The following is a 25,759-nucleotide window of genomic DNA, read 5'->3' on the forward strand; positions in this document are numbered from 1 at the left end:
TCATTCAGTGTGGCAGACAAACACACCAAGAGGGAATGCTGCCATAAATTGCAAAGTACAGTTGAAAGCTCCCAGTGCTCCCAGATTCCTAAGAATTGCATCTTGTTGAAAGGCCGTGTGGCCACTGACCAAAAGAAAATTGCCCACGTTCACGGTTGGCACTGAAAAACCGCTTATAGGCGGGGCCGTCTGCGCTGTCCAATCAGAGCTCAGTCTGAAGTTGGTTGACACATTCTAATTCTACTGGGTCAAAACATCAAAGGGATTCTTCATGTAACATCAAAAAGGAACTGTTCTAAATAGTGCACTTGATGTGGACTTACAGTCTCGTGGTCTTCACTTGTACGTGTCCATTAGATGCCAAAGCTACAGAGTGTCTCATTTGTGAATTTTATGATTCACGGGCTCATGCTGTGCCTTTTTGTGAAGACCTCACATGTATATTCCTTGTGTTTCTGTGTGTTTGTGTGTCAGTGTGTGAGCACGGCGATGAGCTCGTCGATCGGCGCCGTCTCTGAAGGCTCCAGCAGTCTGAACGTGTGGCTGAAGGTGATGAAGTGTGTGAAGAGCGTGTTGAGCTGCGGGTGTAACTCCACGGCGATGGCGTCCTGGTAGTGAACGCTGAACAGGTGAGCCAGCGTGCGGAAGAGCATCACAAAGATCTTCTGTATCAGGAACATGAATCCAGAAGGGAACGCTGAACCTAAACACACACATACACAGTCACTTCTGATCATTTTCAGCTCGTTAGACTAAGGCAAATTCTGATTGTGAGAACCTCATACCGGCCTTGGTGGGAAACACACGCTCATCTGTGAGAATCTCCTGAATGTAGGACAAGGCGTAGTCGATGTAGATCGGAGCTGAACACTTCAGTTTCTTCCCCTGATCGTCTGTCCATTCATACAAACTGAAAAGGCAAACAAATGACACAAAATTGCAATTGTAACCATGCAATATTTTAGATTACTTAGATTATTTAGATACTATTTCTGCAGCCGATGATTATTAAATTACTATATTCTGTGATTAACATGTAGAATCACTATAATGATCTGTGTTATCAGAATAATCTCTTGTATATTTACCGTAATAGTGCTGCAGCATGAATTAATTATACAGTTGCATCTTGGTGTTTTTGCTGTTACTGCTGTTGTTTGTTATGTGACAACAAAGCTACTTGCTATGTAATGATGGTTTTGGGATTTTTTTTTAAATAATTTTATTTAAAATCACATGCTGATTGTCATCATTGGGTGTTGATATCTGCATTCATATCTGTATCCATGCAAATCATATTAAAATAAACCAGCAATAACAACCACAAATACTACTAACTACTATCTATCTATCTATATATATATATAAATATATATATATATATATTACCTTCAGTGTTTCATACATTTTTTTTATTGTAGTTTATTTAATCCTGTCTTTGTCTTACAGTGTAGTTTTCATCTAAACACCATATTGACTACAGAGCTACTACTGTAAAATGTTGTGATACTGTATTGTTAACCATAATAAACTGCTGGCAATATTTGGTAAGGTGTACATATGCCACATTTTTTTTTTGCCTGTATTCAAGCTGTGAATTTAGTCTCTTTTATCTAGCTGTAATGAAGTGTGTTTGTTCTGCTCACATGTTTCCTGAGCTCTTGGCTGCCGGACACGTGGTCATGGAGCAACTATCAGACAGAGTGCTGAAGAAGAGGGTTATGTGCTGGAAAAACGACACCGCTGGAAGAGATGGTAAGATGAGTTAACACACATTACACAAACAGAGCCTAACAAACCCACAGACCTCTGCCAAAACTATCTGATGCATAGTGCAAACAAAAATGGCTTTTGTCTCAAACTGTTTTTTCTTTGTAGTACATACTATTTTTGTTGTGTATTTTGTTTTTTATTTTAAGTGGGTGCTTTCAGGTCAGAATAAGTGAAGCTACAGACCAGCCTTTATTTAAATGTCTAGATATGTGAGCCAAGCCCAACACATTCCCATCATTCCTTTACGTGTTTCTGAAAATTATACATATGTTGAAAATATTTGACATGTTTCCGTCTCTAGTGTATTGTTTCATCCCTGAATTGCTCACTCAGATGACACTTTTAAATGTCATTTTTTAATCACTGGGTGTTTAACTGGCATTATGTGCACTCTGACTCGTGTGTGTGTGTGTGTGTATTTAATTTACTATATATATATATATATATATACACACACACACACACACACATTTTTTTTCCAAAATATTAGTTTTAATTAATTTTAATATGGTTGTTTCTGGCATTAATTTTTTCTATTTTGTTTGTGTGTTTGAATACTCACTGTTTGTTGCTATCCACTCCTGCTGGTCGAGGCCGTGCGGCAGGGCAGAGAGGGTCAGGAGGTCGAGATCAGTGATGCGTCTGGACAGGAAATGATCTTTCAGGTAAGGTTTGACTGCAGCAGACGGGACTATATGTAGACTGTTACTCTTTCTGTCAACACACACAGTCAACAGAATACTCTGAGAATCCACAGCAGAGAAATTTATTACATTTTGATAAAAGCTCTTTTTATATACATACATTTACACTAATCACTTGTGCACAATATGACCAGGAATGGAGGGTCAAATAGAGTCATTTTAAACATTTATGAATTTAGTAGATGCTTTTATCCAAAGTGACTTACAAAAAAGGGAAAAAAAGCAATTCATTAAGGAGCCAACAATATTTGTAATATACAATGCCAGGTTTATTTGACAACTAGATTAAGCAGCAAGCTGGAGAAGAGGGGAAATGCATAAATAAATCTCATTTGAAATGTGCTGATATTTAGCTGCAGTATGTGCCTGACTGGCTTTGCGATGGGAAATGTGAAATTCTTTTGCAGTGAGCTTTTCTGCTAGTTAATTTGTGTTCAAATAGTTATGCTGTTGAGCAAATAGCAAACAGTTACACAAGGACACACAGGGATTTAGTTTGGTTTAGTTTGTCATGTGTGCACATGGGGCTGGTTGATTACTGTATGTGCTGAAGGAGGTTGTGTTTTCCGACGGCATTAGTGAGCAATCAGCACATTCTTATTGGAAAGAGTGCTGCTTTCTACTGTAGACAGCGCTAATTTTCATTCATGCAAATGAGAAAAACCACACACACGCTGGCCTGGTCGGAGCGCACTGAGTGTGTGAATGCAGAGAAAACAGACCTCTGAATTTAGCCTTAAAATAACTGATGGAGTGTGTTTGTGTGTGGTGGGAGGTTTGAGACGGTGGCCTTGACCTGACTGATTAAAACAGGCTGTGAGGTGGAATATCTGCCATATGGTTGTCCAAAAACACCTGGGGCCTCATTTATAAAATACTGCGTAGATAGAATCATACATTTGATTTTACGATCATTTTTCAAAGTACGCACAGAAAACGTGCGTACGCCTCTCTTTTAGATGTGAAATCTATAAATTGCAATGATCTTGAAATTGTGCGCAGCTGAACCGTTTCAGATCTCCGCCCTGTAAACAATGTCTAATTAATGTCCTTGACTTATAAAAGAGCACCTGACAATGTCCAAATCTTTTACAAGCGGCAAGAATGGCTTATATTTCCAAAACTCAGGCAAACAAAAGTGCGTACGTCTGCTCAGACCCTGACGTGGCGCTAAGCTCTTTTCCACGTCAAAGACCGTTTTTATAAATATGAACGTTGCCGTGGATTTTTGCGTACGCACACTCTACGATCAAATCTGTGCATACGCACGTTTTATAAATGAGGCCCCTGGATACTTATGCAATGTTCAAATGTTATTGCATTTTTGTCTATTGCACACAGTGGTTCAGCTTTTTGCTCATTACCTACTGATGTAAGAATCACCTTTTTAAAACTGATGAGATTCTCATCACACCCTGTTGCATTATCGCATGATTTCATCTAAATCAGCCACTCTGATGAGAGGTATTTTTCAGCAAGATCCTTCAGGCATCACCTGCAGCACATCTCATCACTGTGCTGAAATACTTTGTTTACCATGCCTTTAATGGACACTTGAGGAGATGTAATGTTTTTTTAGTATTTTTTAAAAAGAAATATAGATGCCAGTATTAAGTAAATATGGTCACTTTTAATGTATAATATATATATATATATATACATATTATGGCTGTAGTCATAAATTATAAATAACTTGTGTAACTTCATGTTTGTTTAATAGGAAACTCAAAAAAACAAACAATTTGAATGGTTAGTTAGTATTATAGTTAGCATTTCCTTGATGTGAGGTTAGATTCTATTAGATAAAGGTCACGTTAGATACAGCAGCTTAAAATATTAACAAGTAAAAGAGCCATGTATTTCTAATTTAGAAGTGACTGACCTACAAAAGTACATACAAGTACAATGGTATTTATAATGCACATACCGTGCTTTTTTTGTGTATGTAATATCATGGTATGCGAGTACCATGTAACTGTATTATTACATATGAAAATACATATGCCTATTTCATGTTAAATGAAGGATAAAGTGTTGGTTTTAGACAACATTTTCTAATCAAGCAATGCATTTTTTCTTCAAAATGACCAGTTGCACTCATGCACGGGTGTGCGGAATGTAAATACACAGGCCGCGGGAGGTGTGTTTACCCATAAACCCTTGTGCAGAGAGTCCATGTTTTCACACACAAACACACATGGACTTGTGGAAGTTTCCTTTGACTTTCAGGATTTTTCCAACACAAAGCCCAACTGAAACTACTTATATGCTTACACACATTCTCTCTCTCTCTGAAGATATGCATGGCGCTTATCTCTTCAGCAGACATTTGTCTGATGTATGCATTCCTTATTTTACTGCCTATCTAGTGTGCGTAGGTGCAGTATATACTCACACTTTGAACAGGCTGACATTGGTGTAGTTTGCCTTCAGAGCGCTGACATCCTCTTCATCAGAGCTGCTGTAACTCTGACATCCCCCCATATCCAGGATGCTTCTACCCATTAAAGGCCCTCAGAAACACACACGCCTCATTCAGACATTAAACACACCGATGAACCCGTCACGTAAACAAACACACTGCATGCCGTTTTCATCTACATGATGTCCAATCCTGGTCTACGTCCAGACTGTTGCTCCGTCCAGCATTCTTTCTGGTTTCTTGCTGGTAAATGTGTTTGTGTTCTCTCCGCTGTTCTTTGTGCGTCCTACACTTCAGGCTGAGTCTCCTTGTCTCCGGTGAAGCAGACGGACAGGTTCCACCAGTAGTGAAAAATATTTACTCTCTTACACAAACTCAAAGCCACACCCACTTCCCCAAGCTGCCCTGCCTCCTTTCACCTGAGGGCACCGCCCTTTTGTGCCTCCAGGGGAACTTTCACTTTCAGTGCACTTCACACAGGATTGGTGTCATTCCCAGTCATGGAACTTTCCGTGAAGTTTTGTTCATTCCTTTGGTTTCATGTTCATGATGACATAAGGCAAATCATCAGGTATGGTGTACCCAAACTTGCATTTAGACATTTTAAAATACATTTAAAAATCTATTAATTGTATAAAGTTAACACTTTATAAGTTCTCATTTGATTAAAATTAGTTAACATGTACTAACAATAAACAATACTTTCACATCATTTATTAATATAGGTTAGTGTCAAAATTTACTTGCTTAAGGTTTTTTTTTTTTAAATCAAAAGTTGTGTTAGTGAATCCACTCTGAACCTGAACCATGAACTACAAAATATATTCTCATATACTCATTGTTAATGTTAGCTAATGCATTTACAAACGAGACCATATTATAGTGTTACCGACTTATATTAATTTTGCAGTTAATCAGGCACTGAATGGCTAAACATTTTGCAACAATTTACACATTTACAGAATAATACTTATGTTATTGTTTTGCAATGCATAATGGACGTGGTTTATTTAACATGTTAATATATTTTGTCATTAATAAACTTAAGGCTATATAATGGTTGAGATCTGAGATCACATTCATAATTTTCTATAACATTTATTTTATTATTATCTTTAAATGATTTTAAAAAGTTTTTTTGTCTCGATCTTTGAATGATTCATGTGTAAGAAATTTGTATAATAAATAAACTTGCCTTGATTTGCCAAAGTACAGGAACATTACAATTAAAATTTTCACTTGTATTGAACGTGAAGCACATGAAGTTTTTATTTTAGCACATTTATATTCATTTTCCCCCCACAGTTTATACATAGGCTGTACCTTTGGTTAACAATTTACAATAAAGTCACAACTAGATTAACTGCATTAGTCAATGAACTAACAATGAAAAATATTTAATGAAGTATTAGTTAAAAGTAGTTAATGAAGTTGGCCATTTACTAATACATTAATCAAGTTGTACCTGCTAACATTATTTAATGGAAGTGTGTTAACGTTAACAATAAACCGTTAATGACCATTGACCATTAACAAATGTTAAACACTGTAACAAATGCATTGCTCATCGTTAATGTTAATGCAGTAACTAACAATTTAATCTGAACTTTTTGTAACGTGTTACCTTACCTTTGTTCACCCAATTATATTGTAATTTTGACACTTTTTTTTTTTTGTTAAATTTTCATTGCTTAATGTAGACTGCATTCATCATCTGCAACCCCCATTCTAGCCAGATGAACTATACATTGTAAAATGACCTTAAACCAATGTTTTAGTACTAACTAGTTAATTATTGTGCATAGCTTTAGTTTATTCATTTGGAAAGAAAAAAGGTGTTTTGGCTTAACACATTTGACACGCAAACCCATTTGAAATATTTATTTGTTTGATATCTGATTTTAAAGCCTAACTCTGACAACAGATAACAGGTACAGTATTGCATTTTACCAAAAAAAGGAAATAAAAAGAAACCACCAGCATCAGTATACATTAAAAAGGCATTTGATTAAATGACAACAGACCTGTGTTCCACTTTCACACCATGGACAGATGCTCAAGGCAGAACATAACACAATATTGTACCAGTTCATAACGTACAGTATGCGTTTGTGTTTTTGGGTACATGAAGACATACAAGAGCTGAAAAGAAAATAACCCAACAACAGAAACCTGGATTTCACAATGCAAGTTGTGATGCATCTATTTATTCAGCTATAAAATCTTTATGGTGGTGTGGTGGAAGAAGGGGATATGAAACTAACTGAAAGAATGTGAGAATTAGAATCACAAATTGTGGCATTATATTAGCACAATTCTTACATCACAGTTTTGATAAAAACTCAGTTCCCTTCTCGTTCATGTTCTGCTAATGCATCGGAGCAAATGACAAATCATTAACCGCAGCAAAACTCGCTAAACCCGTTTACGGTATCCGACAGGTCAACTAGACATCTAGACATCGGGGGGAAATGCCTGGACTAGATTACACAGAAAAAGTGGTTAATACAGACCTGAATGTACGCGGAAGACGAGATAAAGGGGGATTAGTGTCTTACCTTTTATTTCTAGTAAAGGCCACAACTAAGTGGCAGTATTGAAGCGCTGAATTAAATTTAACCACAAATATGAAGTAACGATGAGAAATTAGAAAGAATTCAGTTTCCTTGAGGAAAGAATAGAACCCTGTTATCCATAACGGGAGAAAGACGGAATATTAAAGAAAATATTTGGCAAAAAAAAAAAAAAGATTAATAAGAAAATAAAAATAAACATATAAATATGAATTACATTCAAGCACAGCGCCTGGTACCGATCAGTCGACATTTCTCTCCGGTCTCGCTCTTTAGTCTCATAATACAAACACACTCGCACGTGCAAACGTCTGCAATTATAACTACACCACAAATGACTTGTAAACTCAAAAATGCACATGGACCAAACACCGATCAAGGGCTCTCGTTATCGTACCGCCACTGACATCCCATTGCATTTGGTATCAAAATCAAGTTTTTAAAAGTGCAAAAACAAACTGAAAACACACCGAGCCTTTTCAACATTCACACACACTCGCTCTCCCAAACAGTTTGTGTGCACATTTCAAAGCTACATTACTAATAAAAAAAGAAAACAATCCCAAGAAATTATTCATACTATTATTGCTATCTCTCTAGATTCACATGGACACTGCAGTGTTCTAGTGTTTCGCTAGTAATTAGTCATACAAAATATAATATTAAGTGTACATATCGTAAAGAATACACATCGACAATTATTACTAAGACCTGACAGTGATATAGGAAGATGTGATTAAAGATACATGTGCACGTGTTAAACACTGATGTGTCATTGTCTGATATTTCAAGGCACACGCACCCTCGGTTCTTGGACTCGCTCAGACACACAACGTTCACCTGAGTTCATTCTGATACCAACCACAGACACATGAAGAATCAAACGGACTTACATAAACATGTTACAAGGGATAGTTCATCATTTACTCACCCTCAACATGCCTTTTTCCTTCATGGAACATAAAAGGAGACGTTGGTCTATACGACTCGAAGTCTTTCGATAACGTTGTGTGAGGAAACAACAAAATTTAAATCATCATTTGCTGAAGATGAACAAATCAGCTATAAAACACAATGCACAAGGTTTAAAGCAAATAAGGTAATTTTTTTCTGGTGTTTTGACCAATCAGGATGCAGCAAGTCTAAATAAATGCAAATGAGATTTAAATGCTATGATTGAGGGAACTTTTTCACAAACAGTTCCACAATATTTCAGTCCATTTTTTAGTCATAATGACTAATTTTATGGTTCTATTTTGTCTTTTTTGAAACTTGACCGTATAAATTACCAGCCGCTTACATTCTGTGAAAAAGAGCAGCATGAACATTCTATTAAATATCTTCTTTTGTGTTCTTTAGAAGAAAGTCATTCATGTTTGGAACAACATGATGATGAGTAAATTTTTACTTTTAGGTGAACTATCCCTTTTATATGGAAGCTTTCTTCCACAGAATTAAATTTTTTTTTTTGACTTTTCCTCACAATTCAGATTTTTTCCCCCCCTCAGAACTGCGAGTTTACATCTCGCAATTATAATTTTACATCTTGCAATTCTGAGTTTATATCTTGCAATTTTTATCTCAACACTTTTTCTCACAATTCTGAGGAAAATACTTTCATGTAACAAAAGCCTAAAACAAAACAGAAATATTGAGACCTGCTCCCAGTTATTTTTGCTCATATATGTGTGTTTTGTGGATGACGGGTGAAGCTGGAAACATAAATGCTGTGGAAACATAAGTGCAAACAAATCAGTACTGAAATCAAATCAGTACTGGGCCCAAGGGCTACAGCAAACAGAGATATCGATCAAGACAGAACACACACACACACACACACACACACACAATCATACACACAGACTTGATCTCTTGTCTGTTCTAAGTGGAAAATATGTTTAGAAACATAAAAATAACACCATAAATCACACCTGTAGATGTACCAAGCATATTTACGCATACATGAGAATTCACCTGTGGATGTGCATTATATTCTAGTTCCACAACACTCAAAAAACACACACACAGACTGTAGTGGGGCCGCTCTCACAGGGTTCAAAGGTCAGTGTTCCCAACAGTGAAGATGTCTTCATTAAGGGAAGACAGAGATCAACTAGAGTACCGCTTATGCTCAAACCAAAAGCACCCATGTAACTATACGGCAGACCGATGAAAACGGCAGATGCCAGAGGGAAAGGAAACGTGTTTGAAAACAGGAAGCCACGGCCTTTAACATTTGATGGGTGGAGTAACAACTGTCATGGGGATGGAGACGAGCGGCGGGTGAAACGCTGTTACGGGCCGTTACTACTGGAGTCACCCTTGCAGAATGAGACAGCTATATTTAGACACTTTAACTACATGTCCAGTAGTTTCCAGTGGAAAAACACTCACTTCTGCTCCTTGGGTGACTGAGTACCAGGGATGCTTCCTGTTGCTATGACATCTGTTGCCATGCCACCTGTTGCTCTGGCATTCGTGTCACTGAAAGAGTGGAAGGAACATCACTGTGTATATAAAGCTTTCTGAGATGTTTTGAGTCAATATGCAAATTTTTAACATCTGTCTGCAAACAATTTAATAATGCTTACACCGGGTCTACACCGGATTTGACAGTTGTCGTGTCGCGCCGCAACAGCTAAAGTCTGTCTACACCGGACGCGACAAAGCAACCGTTGAAAATCATTGAAATTTGTGTCAATACGTCGTAAATAGAACGCGGCAGCAGTTTTCTGTCGGGGATTTGTCGTTTCGCGCCGCGCCGCATCCAGTGTAGACAGCATCACTGATTATAATGAGTTCTATCGTATTTTGTCACGCCGCGCCGCTTGCGTCCGGTGTAGACACGGTGTTAGATGTAATGCAATAATGTGTATTAGCGTGTTTTACCTGATGAAGACTGCCTTCTCATTTTTTGCATCTACACTGAGTTTAACGTTGTCCTTGGCATTGGCTGTGGCGACACTCTCTGTGATGTTGGTTCGGTCCTCCTCTTCCTCACTGTCTGACTCACTGGAACTGCTGTCAGACGCCACCAGCGGAGCCTTCCTCGCCCCACACACATTCCACACACACGCTGACGAGCTTTTAACTTACACAAGACACATGAGCTGATGTTAAGATACCATTTCAAGAGCATTTAGAACAAATAACAATCAAAAGTACCGTAAATACCTAATAAAAATATTACTACTATTATAAAATATATACAAGGTAAATACTAATAACAACAACAATAATTATTATTATTATTACTAATTATACTAATAATAATAATAATAATTAATAACACCAAACCTTTATAAGCATCTTGCATAGAAAATTAATACTCTTATGGATAACAGCATTTAGAGGGAGAAAATGTATTAATTTATTTATTATTTATATAACAACAATATTTAAATATTAATAATTATAGTGATAAAATTCAAATGAAATACACATATAATGAATTATTACATATAATAAATAATGCATTACTACTACTAACAAAAATATGTAATATTTCAATTTAATAAATTAAGTAATGTACCATTTCAAGTACATTTAGAACAAAATTCAAAAGTATCTTATTATATTATATATATATATTATATATATTATTAACAACACCAAACTTTTAAAAGCATCTTACATAGAAATAAATATTCATATAGCTAATAACATTTAGATAGAGAAAATAATTTATTAAATTAAAATATTGCATAATTTTATTATTATTTAAAAAAAAATTTTTTTTTGCAAAAATGAAAAGATGCTTATAAAAGTTTGGTAACACATTACATAGTTAAGCCAGGATGTTTATTTGTTGTGCATTAGTATAAAGAGGAATGATATGGTATAAGCAAGTAAGCAACTTACTTTCTTCATTTTGGCTCGGTTTGTTTGAATTTTCCGAGTCCACAGGTGAACTGCATCTGGGTCCTGCATCTGAACTGCAGAACATGAGAACATTTAGCACAGTGTCTACATGACATGAATATGCAATATCAAGTCAAACACAGTCCTCCCTCACCAGCAGAAGGGCTGGAAGTCTGTGAAAGTCGCCCATCCCTTCTCCTCCGTCTCACTGAGCTGGGCGGTAGAGCTCCCCCACACACTGGAGCCCGTATCCATCACGATACTCGTGAAATCCCGACAGCTGAAGTCGTCTTCAAAACTCGCTATCCATCCAGGACCTGATGGGTGAGAATCATCTTTCTAGTCAGTTATTATATTGGATCAGCTGTCTAGATCTAGAGTGTGTGAGCTGTGAACGTACTTTGCGGATCGCTGGACTGCTTGTCCATTTCCTGGTTCTTGGTATTTTCTTGAGTTTGTTTGGTCTCTGGAAACCACTCCATGTCAGGTGACTCCAGATGTCTGCGAGAGCCACCATCCGCCTCGCTCTTCTGAGCGTTTGTCACCAGTCCAAACCTAACGAAGACGAGCAATGGCTGTTTTGTGTGTCAATATGTGTGTGTGTGTGTGTGTGTGTGTGTGTGTGCTTTATGAACCTGCTTCTGGCTTTCACTTGTGTTGCATAGTTGATTTCTTTATCCTCCCAAATGTCTTCCTCCTCCTCAGCATCATCAAATGGCCGGATTCGCTCTTTTGTGCGAGTCTCAAAGATGGCAGAGCTCGCCTGAGAGATGAGAAAAAACAGGAAGGGTTAGCAAGAGTGAGAAAGGAAGCTAAAAGAGTGCAAACACAAAAACATGGAAAGGATGATATTATAACCCAAAATGGGGCGGGGGACTTAATAAACTTAAACTTAATAAGAATACAGAACAAATAACAAAGAATTGGCATTAGGTAATACTCACCCCCTCATCCACCAGGTTAAATTTGATCTCTGTGATTCGATCGAACGTGGCGCTGCACGAAAAACAGACACAGAACTTAAACAAATTTAAACCTGTATCAATAAACATAATTATTCAATTAAATTAAATTGCAGGACATTGTGTAACTGCATGTTTGTATGAAGCACCAAATGTTAACCTTTTGTTTTTCTAATTATGGTAGATTTACTGTAGGTAAACAATAATTTAAAGCACCCCATTATGGATTTTTGAAAATTACCTTTCATGCAGTGTGTAACACAGCTCTAAGTGAATGAAAACATCCTGCAAAGTTTTAAATCTGAAAGTGCACCGTGTATAAAGTTATTGTCTCTCAAAAGAAAGTCTCGACTCTGAATCATTGAAACGAGTTGTTTTTAAAATGAAACATTATGTCAACATGAAACATTAGCATATTGCCGCCCACTTGTTGGTCTTTTCGCATTCGTCTGAATGAAAATGCAAATTCATTTTTTGCCACTAGGTGCCGCTTTTGGAGCAGTAAAATAGCGGTTTCTCCGGTAACGCTGTACACAAAGCAGCACTGCGCTCACAAACACTGCTTTTATTATGATATGGAAATGAAATTGACCAATCACCGCAGATTAGCACCACGCAAAGGAGGGGTTTGGAAAAATTCATCATTGAGCGAATCGTTTGGGAGTCGTTGAGCAAGTAAGGCAACCCTCTACATTGCGAGTAAATCACTCGCATATGCGACTAAATCTTACTCTGGGCGACTAAATAATGTCTAACATTAGCCATTGGCTAATAAATTCTTAGATTTTACACGCCAGTATGTGTGTGAGAGGCGTTCAACACATATTTTCACTCGATAAACACGCTGACTGAGCGCTTGAGAGTTTCGCTCTCCGTCAAGCGATCTGTACTATTTGGATGCGCTCAATGGATCATGTCATGTACTCAATGGATGCGCAGTATGTAGCACCTGTATTTGATGTACCATAAACTAGTGTGAAGGCGCACGACTCGCCGTCGCTTTACCTGCTGTGTTTCTCACACATGCAAAGAGAGAGAACGAGAGTCTTGCATACAGCCAAGGTGTGCGTAGAGGGTTGTAAGGTAAAAATAAATGCATATTATAAGATAACGAAAGTGTTTTTTGACCTTGCATGCATGTCAACCTGTTGTTGGGGACTCCAAAAAAACCAAAATATGAACCTTTCATTACCCATAACGGGCACTTTAAGAAAAAGGATTTTTATACAATTATATTGTACATCTAAATGAATTTGATATTTTTTACATATTTTAATAATTAACAATTATTTAACTACTGATTAATTTAATAATTCAATCTCTAAATCTAAACCTTTGTACAGGGAATCACCTGATGCTGCCGTCATGGTCTCCGAATTCATCGTCATTCAGTCCAAACTGATCAACAAAGTTCGCCGTCATTTGCTGGATCTGATAATCTGAGAACACCTGTGTTAAGAGCAAGATGCTTATTAAAGGTGATTTGCAGATTGTAATTTTTGACGTAAAAATACTCCCTACGATTGTCTTTGTGTGAAATCTCACCAGGTCTGCTGTGTTCTTCTTGTTAGTTTCTGTTAGCGTTTCATTCACAAACTGCTCCCAGCGTGCTTTATAGTCCTCTGGTAGCTCTGTCATACACAGACATACCAAATATTTGAAGATAAAGAATGTGTATAAGAATATAATATGTAAATCACACACAAATCCACCCAAAAACATTTGCAGTGTGTGAGTCAGCTACCTTTTATTAGCCGTGCGATTTGGGTCTGTTCCTGTTCTCTCTCTGCATTCTGCACCACTGTGTTTGCAATCCTGGTCATATGACCCATATAGCCTTTTCTCATGCCTCCAGCTTCCCTATAACACACACACACACGGACAGATGCTTTTATTACTATACATGTAATATAATATACAAATACTCAACCAGCATATTTACGTATTGACACAGCTCTCGTATATTTATATTTGTCCTTACTGTGTTTTGTCATTTTCCTCCCAAGCATCCAAAATCCTCTGAACCAGCCTGCAGTCCTTCAGCAGCTGCACACACACAATCATATCACAATGACGTACACATATTTCACAAGATGCCTTTTCATTTCTGACAATTAATGCCGTAGGCAGAACAAATGGAATAACTTGTGTAGAAGTGAAACTCCAAGCAAAAAATGTACTGTAAATGTACAATTTACAGTAAATGTAAAAATACACTATTAATAAGTGAGGGTCATACTTACATGCTTCATCATGTCACAGCATGTGAACATGTCAGATTTGTCTGAGTTTTGTGTGTCTTGTGTTTCCAGCTGAATCTGATCTGGACTGTCATGTGTTTTCCCGATAGGTGTCGTCTGGTTAAGGATGGCAGAGACACAATGCTCTACTTGGATGTGTAGGAAGTTATTCCAGGAGAATTTGAAAAACAAATCCTATAGAGAAATTGAGAAAGAAAGAGCATTTAAGAAAGAAGTCTCTTATGCTCACCATGGCTGTGTTTGTTTGACCAAAAATAGTTTTTTGTTTTTTTATTTTAATAAAAAATGTTGAAAATTTTCTGTAACATTCTAAAACGTCATTTATTCCTGTGATCAAAGCTGAATTTTCAGCATCATTACTCCAGTCTTCAGTCACATGATCCTTCAGAAATCATTCTAATATGCTGATTTGCTGCTCAAGACGCATTATTATCAATGTTGAAAACAGTTGTGCTGCTTAATTTTTGAAAAAAGCATGATACTTTTTTTGTCTTGTCTGATAAATAGAAAGATCAAAAGAACAACATTTATTTGAAATATAAATCATTTGTAACTTTTTGTAACAAATATCTTTACTGTCACTTTTGATTAATTTAAAGCGTCCGTGCTGAATAAAAGTATTATTTCTTTAAAAATAAAAAAATCTAACTTTTGAACAGTAGTGTGATTTAAATATATAAATAAATAAATAAATAAAATAATTTCTTACAACACAAAAATGAAACTAATAACATTATCATGGAAATACTGTCTGAAGAGTCTTAATACCCAGAAAGATTCAAATATAACATTTTAAATAAAAAAAAAATGATAGGACCTAAGAAAGAAAACATTTTATTTATTTGTTGACTAGACTAAGAATGACTAATACCAGCAGCAGGTTGATCATGTTCAGTTGGCAGAGCTCGAGGTGGATTCTGGGAGCTCTGGTGTACAGAAGAGCAGCCATCAGTCTGGATGCATGCAGTCGCGCGTTGCCAAACGGCTCCTCCAGAACGCCCATCGTGGTCAACATCACACATTTCTGAGCACAGAGAGTCGAAACATCTTCAATATGACATCTTTCAGTGATTTCGTTTTGTTTTTAAGACTTGTGATAAAACTGCAGGAACAGACCAACCTTGGGTGGGTTTAACAGAAGGTGGTGGAAGTGCTTTAGATGTGGTTGGATGCCCATTAAAATGCTGTTGTTTACAGTGTAAGACTTTTCCAATCCCTGAGAGCACAGGTCAATCACCTGCTCAACACTGTTACGCACAAACACACACGCATTAGTAACAGTGAATGCGAGATGAAATATGTCTTGTGTTTGTGTTACTCACCCTGGTCTACGAGTTTCCAACAGTGTGAGTAAAACTTGAGTTCCATTGACAATGCACACTTCACTCTTTTCCCCTTCAAACATGTTCTTCAATAGTGCCTCGACATTCTGCTGTCTGAAACACACACGCATAGCAGCGAGATTTAGATTTCCATCACTTGCTTACCGGCGGATCCTCTGCAGTGAATGGGTGCCGTCAGAATGAGAGTCCAAACAGCTGCTAAAAACCATCACAATAATACAGAAGTAATCCACACCACTCCAGTCCATCAATTAACATTTTGGAAAGTGAAAAGCTGTGTGTTTGTAATAAACAAATCCATCATTTAGATGTTTTTAACTTCAAACCATCACTTTCAGGAAAAATGCAAGTCCTCTATCCATAATATGGTTTTCTTCAGTAAAAACGTTGTCTCATCTGAATCAGGAGAAAAATATGCACAAAACAAGCGAAAACAGTCCAAAACATAAAATATGTTGGTAAATTTTGAGGATTCACAAGACTAGTCGTGTGGATTACTGTGATGTTTTTATCAGCTGTTTGGACTCTCATTCTGACGGCACCCATTCACTGCAGAGGATTCATTGGTGAGCAAGTGAGGTAATGCTACATTTCTCCAAATCTGTTCCAATGAAGAAACAAACTCATCTACATCTCGGAAGGCCTGAAGACGAGCACGGTTTCAGATAATTTTCATTTTTGGGTGAAAGGTTTCTGAACTATTCCTAGCTAAAGTTTCAAGACACCGTCTAGCTGACATGAAACGTGACCAAGCACAGTTTGCAGTGAAAGAGACGACACACACACACACACTCACAGCTCTAGCGTTGTGAGCAGAGGGTCGGTCTCTGACGTCTCCTGCAGCAGACTGGCCTGATCTCTGCTCAGACGGATGATGTCACACAGCGTCTGAGATGCGTTCGACTGCGTCTGTGAACACACAAACACATTTATGAATATAGGTCTTCATTCATATTTATTGATATATATTTGAAAGATGGAATTAAACATTTTTGTTGCATGAGGACTTTTTCAGTACCAAGATCAAGCATCACTACTATTCATCAATGCTTCACTCTAGGTATTAAACTTTGTTGTGAAGATGTAAAACTGCAGTGACTGACCTCACTGTCGCTGTGAGGGTGTATCAGCTCAACGAGTCTCTGGATCAGCCTCTCTTCATTCAGCCACTGACAACAGAGGACATGAAACATCAAGACAAAAACAGACACAGGCATTTCTTTAGTTTTGAGCACTTTTACATCCCAGGGGTTGATTTTTACTCAATACAAAGATTTAAAATCTTTCTTTTTTCATTAAGGTTACCTTAAAATTGTCTTGGAAACTTTTCACCATGCATTCAATTAATGACTTCTGCGTACAGATTTGATTGTTTCCCCCATCCCACACTTTAAATATAAAATCAGCATAAATACATTTAAAATACGAGTTATTCTACTAATTAACTACGATGAGTTAAACAAGTCTTTAAATATTATGTATACTACCATTAAATGTTTGAAGTCAGAAAAAATACTACAAGTTTTTTTAAGAAATGCTGTTCTTTTGAACTTTGTATTCATGAAGGAATCATGAAAAAATAAAACGTATCATGGTTTCCACAAAAATCTGAAGCAGCACAACTGTTTTGAACTGTTTTGCACAACATTGATAATAAGAAATGTTTCTTGCTGATCAGTAAATCAGCATATTATAGAATGATTTCTGAAGGATCATGTGACACTGAAGACTGGAGTAATGATGCTGAAAATTCAGCTTTGCATAACAGGAATAAATTACATTATAATAGAAAACAATTCTTTTAAATTGTAATAATCTTTCACAGTATTACAGTTTTTACTGTATTTTCCAATCAAATAAATGCAGCCTTGGTAAGCATAAAAGGCTTCTTTGAAAAGCATTAAAAAAAATCTTACAGAAATCTAATTTTTTAAACAGTATATAAAGGATGATTTAATAGTGTCTATTTAGGATGTATAAAACACTATTAAATTAGCCCAAGTAATGCCTAAAATTGCATTTCCAACACTGATTTCCACCAGAGTATACTGTTAAACTCATTATATCTTCTGAGATGTGCTGAAAGTGTTAATGACTTTGAATTTGAATGAGTTTTTCTGTGATGAATATTGGACATTGTTAGTAGACAAATTAAATAAACGGTGAGAGAATAATTCAATTCAATTCAAGCTTATTTGTATAGCGCTTTTCACGATACAATAAAATTAAGTTTCTACAATATATTTAGTAGTAGCTTATCAGTGGTGACTGTCAAATTGATATACATATGGCAGAAATGTACGATAACATTCAGTTAATGACGTAATCAAACAGACGATGATTATATGTTGCAATCAAAATTTGGTCGTTTATGTTGTTTCATCAGAATAAGAGAATAAGTGTAAGGGAGTTTATTTTTTACAGAGCCAAAGTGGCCACTACATAATGAATCAGGTGGTCGTGTGCACTCACAGTAAGCACTTCCTGTCTGAGACAGACGGGCTCCACGCTGCTAATGACACGCAGCACCAGATCCATCATGGCCGACGTGTCCAAGTGTTTCAACACCTGCCCTACGAAATCCTCCTTGTTCTTTAGGAAACCAATTACCTGATAAATAATGTAATAGAGCAAAAGGCTGAATGAAAATTTGCAGAAAAACAGATTTTCAAATGAGAAAAAAAAAGAGACACCTGCGTTTGTGCACCTGCTCTGTCTTGCGGGTGATGAGGTTGCCGAAGGCCTTACTGAAGAAGGAAGCCAGTAGAGGATTCAGCGCTGACTTCTGCTCTAGGAAACTATAGAGTGTGTTCATCAGAGACTCGTCTCCACCAACTTTATCATTGATGAGGGACATATCGCATGTCAACAACTCACATGCTACATTAGCATACCTGCATGAGAGACAGAGAGAAAGAACAATATATGACAAGTGGATGATTGATATATATCGCAAATACAATGCAAATTTAATGGCAGCACATGAAAGAATGCATCTACATTTATCTTATATCACATTTACTCAAAATTCACAAGATATTTAGGTACTGAAAATGTGTGTTATCCATTGACAAGGTTGTCTGTAAATTTGCGAATGGACAAAATAGGGTTAACACTACTGTTTATCATCCAAGTGCAATAATCGGCCAAGCCGATAATCTCAATATGGCCAAAAATCGTTGTTTAATGGTCAAATTATGACTGTTTAATAAGCCTGTCTAATGACTCCCAGACGCCAAATCAGTATTGTTATCGTTAACTAACACTATTATTAATTGTTTCCAGTAACTTAAATAAAGCTGAAATAAAATAAAACAAATACAACTGAAAAACTTGCACTAAAATTTTAAAATAGACGTTTAAGTAGAAGTAAACTTACTATAAATGAAATTTAAAAAAATTAAGCAAAAAAAATATAAAAACAAAACTAAAAAGCAAAAACTTGAATTAAAATGAACAGAAACCGAAAACATAATAAAAATGGCTAAATATATTTTTTGCATGTAAATAATACAAAAATAAGACTGGACCAAATATTGCTTAAATATTCAGACTAGGGTTGGGCCGATAGACGATGTCATCGTCCATCGCCGATGGCTGATAGACATCATAAAATAAAACAAATACAACTGAAAAACTTACACTAAAATTTTAAAATAGACGTTTAAGTAGAAGTAAACTTACTATAAATGAAATTAAAAAAAATTAAGCAAAAAAAATATAAAAACAAAACTAAAAAGCAAAAACTTGAATTAAAATGAACAGAAACCGAAAACATAATAAAAATGGCTAAATATATTTTTTGCATGTAAATAATACAAAAATAAGACTGGACCAAATATTGCTTAAATATTCAGACTAGGGTTGGGCCGATAGACGATGTCATCGTCCATCGCCGATGGCTGATAGACATCATGATGTTGAGCCCCCTCCCCGCATTCCCCCCGCATCCCAATACCGTGTTCGGAAAGAAAATGATGTGTAGGCAGAACCCCTAAAGAGAATAAATACGAGATGGGAGGAAAATATATATTTCAACATTTTTCCTCGCAGTTATATAATTGGGTAATTATACTACATATTTCGGCATCAGGGAGCCGCTATTATACCTGGCATTGAAACTAGCATCGTGCTTTTGAATGCACGATCACTTTTAGTTTCACTTTCACTTTCGAGATTCGCGATTGCGCATACTCTGTTTATACTATGGAGCGGCAGTACTTGCCACACATTTTACAAGATTATATGTTTGTCAGTGGTACTGAGGATCTGCAAATCATTCGCCATCGTCCTCAGTCATCTATCCTTACTCTGCCTGCATAAAATTGCACTTACCACATAAACAAAGTTTGAAATCATTTTATTCTAGAGCTGCTCAGAAAGTGTTGATAATCCAGACAGTCTCTTCACTCACTTGTAGCGCAGTTTCTCCTCCCGGTCAGCAGGGGGCTCGTGCGTGATGAGGTTGAGGAGCTCCAGCATGCTGCTGTCCCGAGTGAGGAAGAGGAGAAGGCGCTGATTCTGGGCCTTGCACTCTTGCAGCACATCTTCTTCATCCAGCAGCTCCTGTAGGGTCACGTCCTCCTTCTCCAAGAGCTTCTCAATCTGAGAGGAGTTGTGCAGGTCGAACTTCCAGAACATGACTGCAGCTTACAGACGAAAGAGAGAGAGAGAGAGAGAGAGAGCCTGAGACAGAAAGAGAGAGAGAGAGTTACTCAAGCATATCAGAAAAACAAAGCGAGATGATGTTTCACAGGGTTTGCCGCTGGTCACCACTTATTCACTACAATCTTGGTTAGTCAAAAACGTCGATATAGAAAATGCATAATGCACCAGAAGAGATCAATGCATAAATAATGCACAGTAAAATGAACACCTACAGTATAAATAAAACATATTCAAAACAGCACATACAGCAACCATTAAACATTAGCGAGTCAGCTGTAATTAAACTCTTGATGAGCAGTTTGAGAATCAATTGCATCAGTCAATTAAAGGGGTCATATGATGCGATTTCAAGTTTTCCTTTCTCTTTGGTCATATGACCCCTTTAAAGACTATTAGCTGATCTGATTTCATTTGCCTTCAGGTTTGACTGTCCCTGGACTTCAAACCAAATATTACATGGCATAGGATTATGTGTATAATACTAAAGCTGATCACCATAATAATACTGCTGATATTGTTTACCACACAGCCCTGCATCATGAACAAAAATGTCTTAGGCCTAATATTGCCTAATTTGATGATACAGAGTTAAAAACATCAATAAAAACTTTCACATAATAACAGAAGAGTTTTCACATTTTAAATATATATAAAAATGTTTTAGTTCACAAAGGTTTCAGTTTTAATGACAAAATAATTATTTAAAATGTATGATTGAACTTACAATCTGCAAAAGAGTGGAAAATATATTCAAATACTCCATTCAATGTCAAATAGGCTAACTTTACTTAGAAGTTTATAAATAAATTAGTTTTTCACTAAATCGGTCATTTTCAGTTGCTGTTTGATGTAGTAAAACATCCACAGATGCAGCAGAAAACATCTGGGTCATGTTTGCATTTTCTTGTCACTGGCCATAATTCTAAACATGAAATTAGGATTAGGCTTAAAATAATGTCTTCAGAATCTTTCATGCATGTGAAAATTGGCTCGGAATTGAACAAATAATTCTAAACTGAATCAGACTAAGACAGAAATCATGTCTTTGTGGCAATTTTTCTGCTAGTTAAAGGATAATACAACTACACTTCTTCCTTGCAAATGGTTGTCCATAACAAAAATGCTACAAATTGCATCATATTTTATAAGAAAGCCTGACATGCTAGAGCAAAACAGCCACTATTTTTGGAATCAGCACCTTAAAATTAGTAGGAAACAAGTATTGGATTTCATTCAGCAAACATGATGCAGGGCGGTGTTATGTGTAAAATACTTAAGTCATGATAATAACGCTGGTGTTGTTTATAATTCACCCATAGACAATGTTAAGCAGTAAATTACCTTCAGTCAGATGGTGTGTGTCCTTAGTTGGGATGCAGAGACCAGTTTACACACATTGGCTTACTAGACTAGTGGTCAGTGGTCATATAACCCATCCATCCGCAAGGCTGCTTCACATTACAACACAGGCACCTGTAGGGACAAAGACAAGTCATCAAGACATGTCTAAGACCAGTGAGACGAACAACAGTCCATCAGATGAGAGCTGAGGAAAGCATGCCATGCACACTTCATTAAGCCACATTACGGTTCTGTAATACGACTAACAGTCGGGCTGAATAAGCTCTTGTTCAAACGCACATGAAGGTGTTCACACACACACACACACACACTGACAGCATGTTCCTTTTTAGTCTTTTAATGGGATTAATCAACGGATATGAGGTCAGCTGCCAGACTAAACTATATCTAACAGTGTCAGACCATTACTGCACCAAATCTATTACAACACACACACACTTATATAGTAAACACTCACAAAGACTGAGCAGACACTCAAGAGCTGAGCATAACTATAAAAATTATATGCATTATTGAAATCTCCATTGTTTTACTGTTATTCATTTTTATGACTTTTTCAGCACTATATATATCACATATTTCAAGGTAGACAGAGATGATAGATAGACAGATAGAATTACGGTTCTGTAATACGACTAACAGTCGGGCTGAATAAGCTCTTGTTCAAACGCACATGAAGGTGTTCACACACACACACACACACTGACAGCATGTTCCTTTTTAGTCTTTTAATGGGATTAATCAGCGGATATGAGGTCAGCTGCCAGACTAAACTATATCTAACAGTGTCAGACCATTACTGCACCAAATCTATTACAACACACACACACTTATATAGTAAACACTCACAAAGACTGAGCAGACACTCAAGAGCTGAGCATAACTATAAAAATTATATGCATTATTGAAATCTCCATTGTTTTACTGTTATTCATTTTTATGACTTTTTCAGCACTATATATATCACATATTTCAAGGTAGACAGAGATGATAGATAGACAGATAGATAGCACAATAAACAGCAACAGAATGAAGAATGATAGAACGATAGATAAAACTATAGAAAGATAGAACGATAGAATAGACAGACAGACAGACAGACAGATAGATAGTGTAGAACTGGCAAAGTGAGGTTTTTAACATTATGAACACCAGTGAGCAAATACTAAAGTACGGTGCCCGAGAGGTGACATGGTCGGTTCACTTAGTTTTGTCGTGGCCACGAGATATTATTTTGAGGGAACGTCATATTAACTCGTGGTAACGTGATATTATGTCGTGGCCTCGAGATGCTATGTTGAGGGAACGACATATTTTTCTCGTGGCCACGAGTTTAATGCGTAAACAAACCTGCGTGACCATAGCAACCCGGGGTTATCAGAGATGGATTCATTAATATTTTATTTTGAATTAAGAAATTATTATATTATAGAAATTATTAATTATTAGCCTATTATTATTGGTAATATTTTTATATTCGTTTATATTAATTTTTTCCCTTCATTTCGATCACTTTACTTAAAGGGTTAGCTCACCCAAAAATGAAAATTAGCCCATAAATTACTCACCCTAGGAGCATTTTATTTTACTGCTTTTGGACTGATGCATGCAACACCCGCTGAGTGGCATTAAACAGCTTGAAAGATCAAAGACCATTTTTAATATAACTCTGACTGGATTCGTCTGAAAGAAGAAAGTCATATACACCTAGGATGACTTGAGGGTGAGTAATTTATGGGCAAATTTTAATTTTTGGGTGAACTAACCCTTTAACTTTCTGAATACTTTTGTAAATAATAGCCTACTGTAAATGCTAGACATGCCAATAAAGCTTTGATTATGCTGACTGGAATTTTTGCTGGAATGCAGTTTAAATTTAACATATATTTCATTTTATTTCGGCTAATTAATAGACCATAATTATGAATACTATAGTGTTTCCTTGAGGAATTAATCATTCACGTAGTTTCATTTGTAAATGATAACACAACACGCTCATTTATCATCACAGGTGGGCATAAATACAATCATAAAGTCAAAACTTTATTGGCATAATTGTCAGGCGTTTATTTGCTAAATATATGGTAGGCTAGCAAATGCTAGCATAATTATACAAAATGTTAACTAGGTAAAGCCATACACAAATTGAAAGTGGAAATAAGCATATATAACAATAAATATAAAAATATAGCCCTAATAAGTTAATATAATAATGATAATATACAAATATTAAATTAAATGTTTAATGTTAATAAAAATTTTATCCATTTTTGATAACCCCGGGTTGCTATGGTCACGCAGGTTTGTTTTACGCATTAAACTCGTGGCCACGAGAAAAATATGTCGTTCCCTCAACATAGCGTCTCGAGGCCACGACATCACGTTCCCACGAGGTAATATGACGTTCCCATGAATTAATATCTCGTGGCCACAACATATTGTCACGTTCCCACAAGTTATTATGTCGTATTCACTAAGTGAACCGACCATGTCACCTCGCGGGCACCATACAATACAAATTTTTGTCCAATAAAATACTCTGTGAACATCCCCTACCTCCATATTATACATAATCTACCATTCCAAAATGTAGGGTCAGAAAGATTTTTTTTATCCTTTTATGCAGCAAGGAAGCATTAAATTGATCAAAAGTGACAGTAATTTTTATTTCAACATAGCGTCTCGAGGCCACGACATAATATCACGTTCCCACGAGTTAATATGACGTTCCCATGAATTAATATCTCGTGGCCACAACATATTATCACGTTCCCACAAGTGAACCGACCATGTCACCTCCCGGGCACCGTACTAAATAACCGAAATCACGTGCGTTTGGTGATGCTGCAGAGATCAACATGTGTGTGATCAAATCATATAGTCCACGCCTCACACTGACGTGTGTGACAGAAATACAGGCATTCGGTGACAATCTGAAGACTGTACATTATATAACATTCCCATGTTATATTTCACTAAATTACACACGAAACGTTTTAATGATAACGAGTCGAAATCAAACCCCTCGTTCAAGATCAATGTCAGACAGACACACAGCGGCCTCGCTCAATGTCACTGTCCGTGATCCACCAATCAGAACGCAGAGGCGAGACTCGACACACCAATCAGAACGCTGGGAATTTGCATGCCAGATTACTGGATGTGGCAAAGCATTATAAATGCCTCCACTGCCCAAAAGCCTTCAAATCGTATCAAGCTCGTTTGCATAAACAAAAGTAAACATACTCCGGAGCCCAAATAGCACGTCAAGCCAATATTACGACGTACTGTCTTGTCTGATATCAGGGTAAATGAAGACAGTAAATGAGCATACACTTCAAGGTGAAAGGCATTTGTGTTTAACATAATCATGGTATATTTAATCATTGCTCATATGTCACGTGAGTCCATATGCAGGTCATAAACGCTGTTCTGCTGTGTTCATAAGAGACGATCGACCAGAATATATACGCACTGAAACGGCGATAAATAGCATTACTATGAACAAATAAACTGCTGTGAACTTACCAGTAACACTTGGAGATGTCAGACAAACAGCAATCTGTGATCAGAGCTGTTCTGTAGGCTGTCAGAGGGGAAATGTGATGTTTGATTGGCGATGCATCGTCCTGCATCCATAGATCCCCCGATATCCTCCCTCCTTCCGCAGCCCTGCTTCAGCACTGGCCCCTTCAGAGCTTTAAACTGTGAGCAGAAAGAGATTTTGACATTATTTCTCCAGTCAAAATGGCCGACCAGGAGACGCGGACGCGCATAGAGAGAGAGAGAGAGAGAGAGAGAGAGAGAGAGAGAGAGAGAGAGAGAGTGTG

At 36.8% G+C, this 25,759-nt stretch overlaps 2 protein-coding genes and 1 long non-coding RNA gene across 3 annotated transcripts; 1 reads left to right on the top strand and 2 right to left on the bottom strand.

The window, feature by feature from the left end:
• Positions 1 to 5,374, bottom strand: LOC107705810 (MOB kinase activator 2-like). The gene is made up of 5 exons (XM_016509283.1): positions 4,873 to 5,374; positions 2,336 to 2,487; positions 1,647 to 1,743; positions 786 to 910; positions 1 to 703 (listed from the first exon to the last, which is right to left on the bottom strand). The coding sequence occupies exons 1-5, from the start codon at positions 4,980 to 4,982 to the stop codon at positions 471 to 473; spliced, it is 717 nt and encodes a 238-aa protein (XP_016364769.1). The 5' UTR covers positions 4,983 to 5,374; the 3' UTR covers positions 1 to 470.
• On the top strand, positions 1,513 to 14,713 carry LOC107705811 (uncharacterized). Its single transcript, XR_001636104.1, has 3 exons — positions 1,513 to 1,755; positions 2,367 to 2,438; positions 14,646 to 14,713. It is a non-coding gene; the product is annotated as an uncharacterized LOC107705811 (long non-coding RNA).
• Positions 9,549 to 25,690, bottom strand: LOC107705809 (serine/threonine-protein phosphatase 6 regulatory subunit 2-like). Its single transcript, XM_016509282.1, has 23 exons — positions 25,458 to 25,690; positions 21,909 to 22,040; positions 20,314 to 20,585; positions 18,607 to 18,793; positions 18,372 to 18,509; positions 17,003 to 17,068; positions 16,696 to 16,808; positions 15,879 to 15,992; positions 15,677 to 15,803; positions 15,428 to 15,580; positions 14,539 to 14,730; positions 14,277 to 14,341; positions 14,040 to 14,155; positions 13,841 to 13,926; positions 13,647 to 13,744; positions 12,278 to 12,329; positions 11,969 to 12,096; positions 11,734 to 11,888; positions 11,488 to 11,650; positions 11,334 to 11,407; positions 10,362 to 10,563; positions 9,867 to 9,956; positions 9,549 to 9,794 (listed from the first exon to the last, which is right to left on the bottom strand). The coding sequence occupies exons 3-23, from the start codon at positions 20,538 to 20,540 to the stop codon at positions 9,767 to 9,769; spliced, it is 2,574 nt and encodes an 857-aa protein (XP_016364768.1). The 5' UTR covers positions 20,541 to 20,585; positions 21,909 to 22,040; positions 25,458 to 25,690; the 3' UTR covers positions 9,549 to 9,766.
• Between the last annotated feature and the right edge of the window lie 69 nt (positions 25,691 to 25,759).

The sequence above is a fragment of the Sinocyclocheilus rhinocerous genome, unplaced genomic scaffold, assembly GCF_001515625.1.
Source record: "Sinocyclocheilus rhinocerous isolate Xijiao unplaced genomic scaffold, SAMN03320098_v1.1 scaffold834, whole genome shotgun sequence".
NCBI lineage: Eukaryota > Metazoa > Chordata > Actinopteri > Cypriniformes > Cyprinidae > Sinocyclocheilus > Sinocyclocheilus rhinocerous.

Bases quoted from the DNA above. Each gene is read 5' to 3' on its own strand.
- LOC107705810 (XM_016509283.1), bottom strand. From the start codon at position 4,982: ATGGGTAGAAGCATCCTGGATATGGGGGGATGTCAGAGTTACAGCAGC. The intron at 1,744-2,335 runs GTGAGTATTCAA...CATCTCTTCCAG, and splicing joins GGAGTGGATAGCAACAAACA to CGGTGTCGTTTTTCCAGCAC. The intron at 911-1,646 runs GTGAGCAGAACA...TTGCCTTTTCAG, and splicing joins GCCAAGAGCTCAGGAAACAT to TTTGTATGAATGGACAGACG.
- LOC107705809 (XM_016509282.1), bottom strand. From the start codon at position 20,540: ATGTTCTGGAAGTTCGACCTGCACAACTCCTCTCAGATTGAGAAGCTC. The intron at 12,330-13,646 runs GTGATTCCCTGT...TTTTTCGTGCAG, and splicing joins GACCATGACGGCAGCATCAG to CGCCACGTTCGATCGAATCA. The intron at 11,651-11,733 runs GTACGTTCACAG...CTCACCCATCAG, and splicing joins GCAGTCCAGCGATCCGCAAA to GTCCTGGATGGATAGCGAGT.